At 39.2% G+C, this 2,292-nt stretch overlaps 1 protein-coding gene across 1 annotated transcript in view; it reads left to right on the top strand.

The window, feature by feature from the left end:
* The window catches only part of LOC106532085 (polycomb protein SCMH1), a gene marked incomplete at its 5' end in the record, with an annotated part of 41,137 nt that overhangs the window by 32,356 nt on the left and 6,489 nt on the right, over window positions 1-2,292 (top strand). Inside the window, 1 exon segment of the mRNA XM_014028079.1 lies at window positions 1,972-2,267. Coding sequence (XP_013883533.1) covers window positions 1,972-2,267 — 296 coding nt within the window.

Here is a 2,292-nt window from a genome sequence, read left to right as displayed (position 1 = left end):
ATGTTAAATAAAACAAAATATTGGTGGTAATTTTTGACTGTAACTTTACAAACAGCACCACACTCTGGATGTGCATCTCAGAGTCAAAGTGAATAAAGATGGCCGCCACAGCTAATAGAATTTAAAAACACAAATTTCCCTTCAGCGGGACAATAAAGGCTATTCTATTCTGTTCTGTTCTGTTCTATTCTGTTCTATTCTATTCTATTCTATTCTATTCTAATGTAACTGTTGTTTAGTTGGTCATATTTATAGACGCTGACGTAACATTTGGTCTGTCAGTGTTTCACAACACAATCTAACACATTCAACAGTTTTCTTTACAAATTAACATTTTAGTCTTTGAAGTCAGCTCTGTTAGTAAAATATAACAACACTGCTGCTCATTGTGTGACGTTTTGCTGAAAACTCCATCATGTAGAGATCAACCCTGTTTGTCTGTTAGTAAAATATGTCATGAAGCTCTGGGTGGATGTTTTACACAGTTACAGCTAATGAACAGGTTGACACAAACACATGTATTAGTAACACAAACACATGTATTAGTAACACAAACACATGTATTAGTAACAAAAACACATGTATTAGTAACACAAACACATGTATTAGTAACACAAACACATGTATAAGTAACACAAACACATGTATTAGTAACACAATCACATGTATTAGTAACACAATCACATGTATTAGTAACACAAACACATGTATTAGTAACACAAACACATGTATTAGTAACACAAACACATGTATAAGTAACACAAACACATGTATTAGTAACACAAACACATGTATAAGTAACACAAACACATGTATAAGTAACACAAACACATGTATAAGTAACACAAACACATGTATAGGTAACACAAACACATGTATAGGTAACACAAACACATGTATAGGTAACACAAACACATGTATTGGTAACACAAACACATGTATTAGTAACACAAAGACATGTTTACGTCAGGTTGTTGCTGAGATATTTGTGTACCTGGGAGTCATTCACAACACACGTTGTGACTCTGACATTTGTTGAACATTATTTTCATGAGTTGACCAAACTAAAACAGTCACTTCCTGTCATTAGATGATGTCAGTGTANCGGCCCGCCGAGACCGGGGAGTCTGGGTCCTCCGGAGGACCCGGCCTGTCGTTTTGGACACAGCCTATGGAAGAAGTAAATATGCACGCCCMCTAGTGGCTGACTCCAGTACAGACTTTAAGCTCCGCCCACATCCTGTAAACAAACCGAAAACATGCTTCACATTATTTTGTTTAAGACTTGATTTTGTTGACAGGGAGTTTTTGAGGTTTAAAAAACAGTGTCAGGTTACGCTGTGATTGATAACTTGTTAGAGATATGGGAGGGGCTTATGTGGGAGGGGCTAATTAGTGAGTAAACTGTCTCTAAAACTACATGTTTGAGTGGTTTGGCTTCAGTTTTGAACTGTGAACGATAACAAAGTCGCTCCGCTAAGAAAAACAAACTTCCTTTTAAAGATTAAAGAGTTTCTAGAGTCGTGTATGTCAGCAAAATATCTCTTGAACCATTGGATGAACGGCTACAGCTGGAGTCAGCCCAATTCAAGATGGCCGCCACAACTAGTCAGGAGTAGAAAAACATTAAAACAGCTTTAAGTTTCTTAGTTTTACAGATATGAGCTAAACTTTAGCTACAGATCGGGATATGAGCTGATTTCTGATTTCTGTTTTATTTAATTTGTTTAATTTTAATTTTATTTGTTTTGGTCAAACTTCTTTTTTCAATTAAATTAACGTTTTATTTTGAAGGAACAGGATTTCTTCTCTCCTTCAAAATAAGTAAATTTTTTCTGTTTGTGTTGGATTTTTTCAGATGTGTGTTGAAAAGAAGGATCTTTTCAAAATAAAATCTTATTTTAGAATAAATCTGTGTGAAGCTTCTGTTCTCAGATCTAAATCAATTTAAAGAACTTCCTGTTTTCTCAGTCACACTTCCTGGTGCGCTCCTCGCCCCGGTCTCCTCCACCTCGGTGGCTCGTCGTCCCTCCTTCACCTCCTCTTCGTCGTCCTCCTCCTCCTCCATGCAGACCTCGTACCGCCTGCCCAATCCCCTGCCTCCCCTCCCCGTCCGCAAGGGGGTCCGAGGTCGGCGCCCCAAGTCTCAGACCATCGCTCTGCTGAAGGCGGCGGCGGAGGCGGCGGTAAACGGGCAGAGTCCGACTCCTGAACCTCAGCTGACCCCAAAACCTCACAAGAAGAGGGGCCCCAAGCCCAAAAACAAGGTGAGGTCATCCGTCAACGTCCCCC

The sequence above is a fragment of the Austrofundulus limnaeus genome, unplaced genomic scaffold (assembly GCF_001266775.1).
Source record: "Austrofundulus limnaeus strain Quisiro unplaced genomic scaffold, Austrofundulus_limnaeus-1.0 Scaffold716, whole genome shotgun sequence".
NCBI classification, from domain to species: Eukaryota; Metazoa; Chordata; class Actinopteri; order Cyprinodontiformes; family Rivulidae; genus Austrofundulus; species Austrofundulus limnaeus.
Note: the sequence above shows the minus strand (reverse complement) of the source record. Positions and strands in the feature narration are given on the sequence as shown.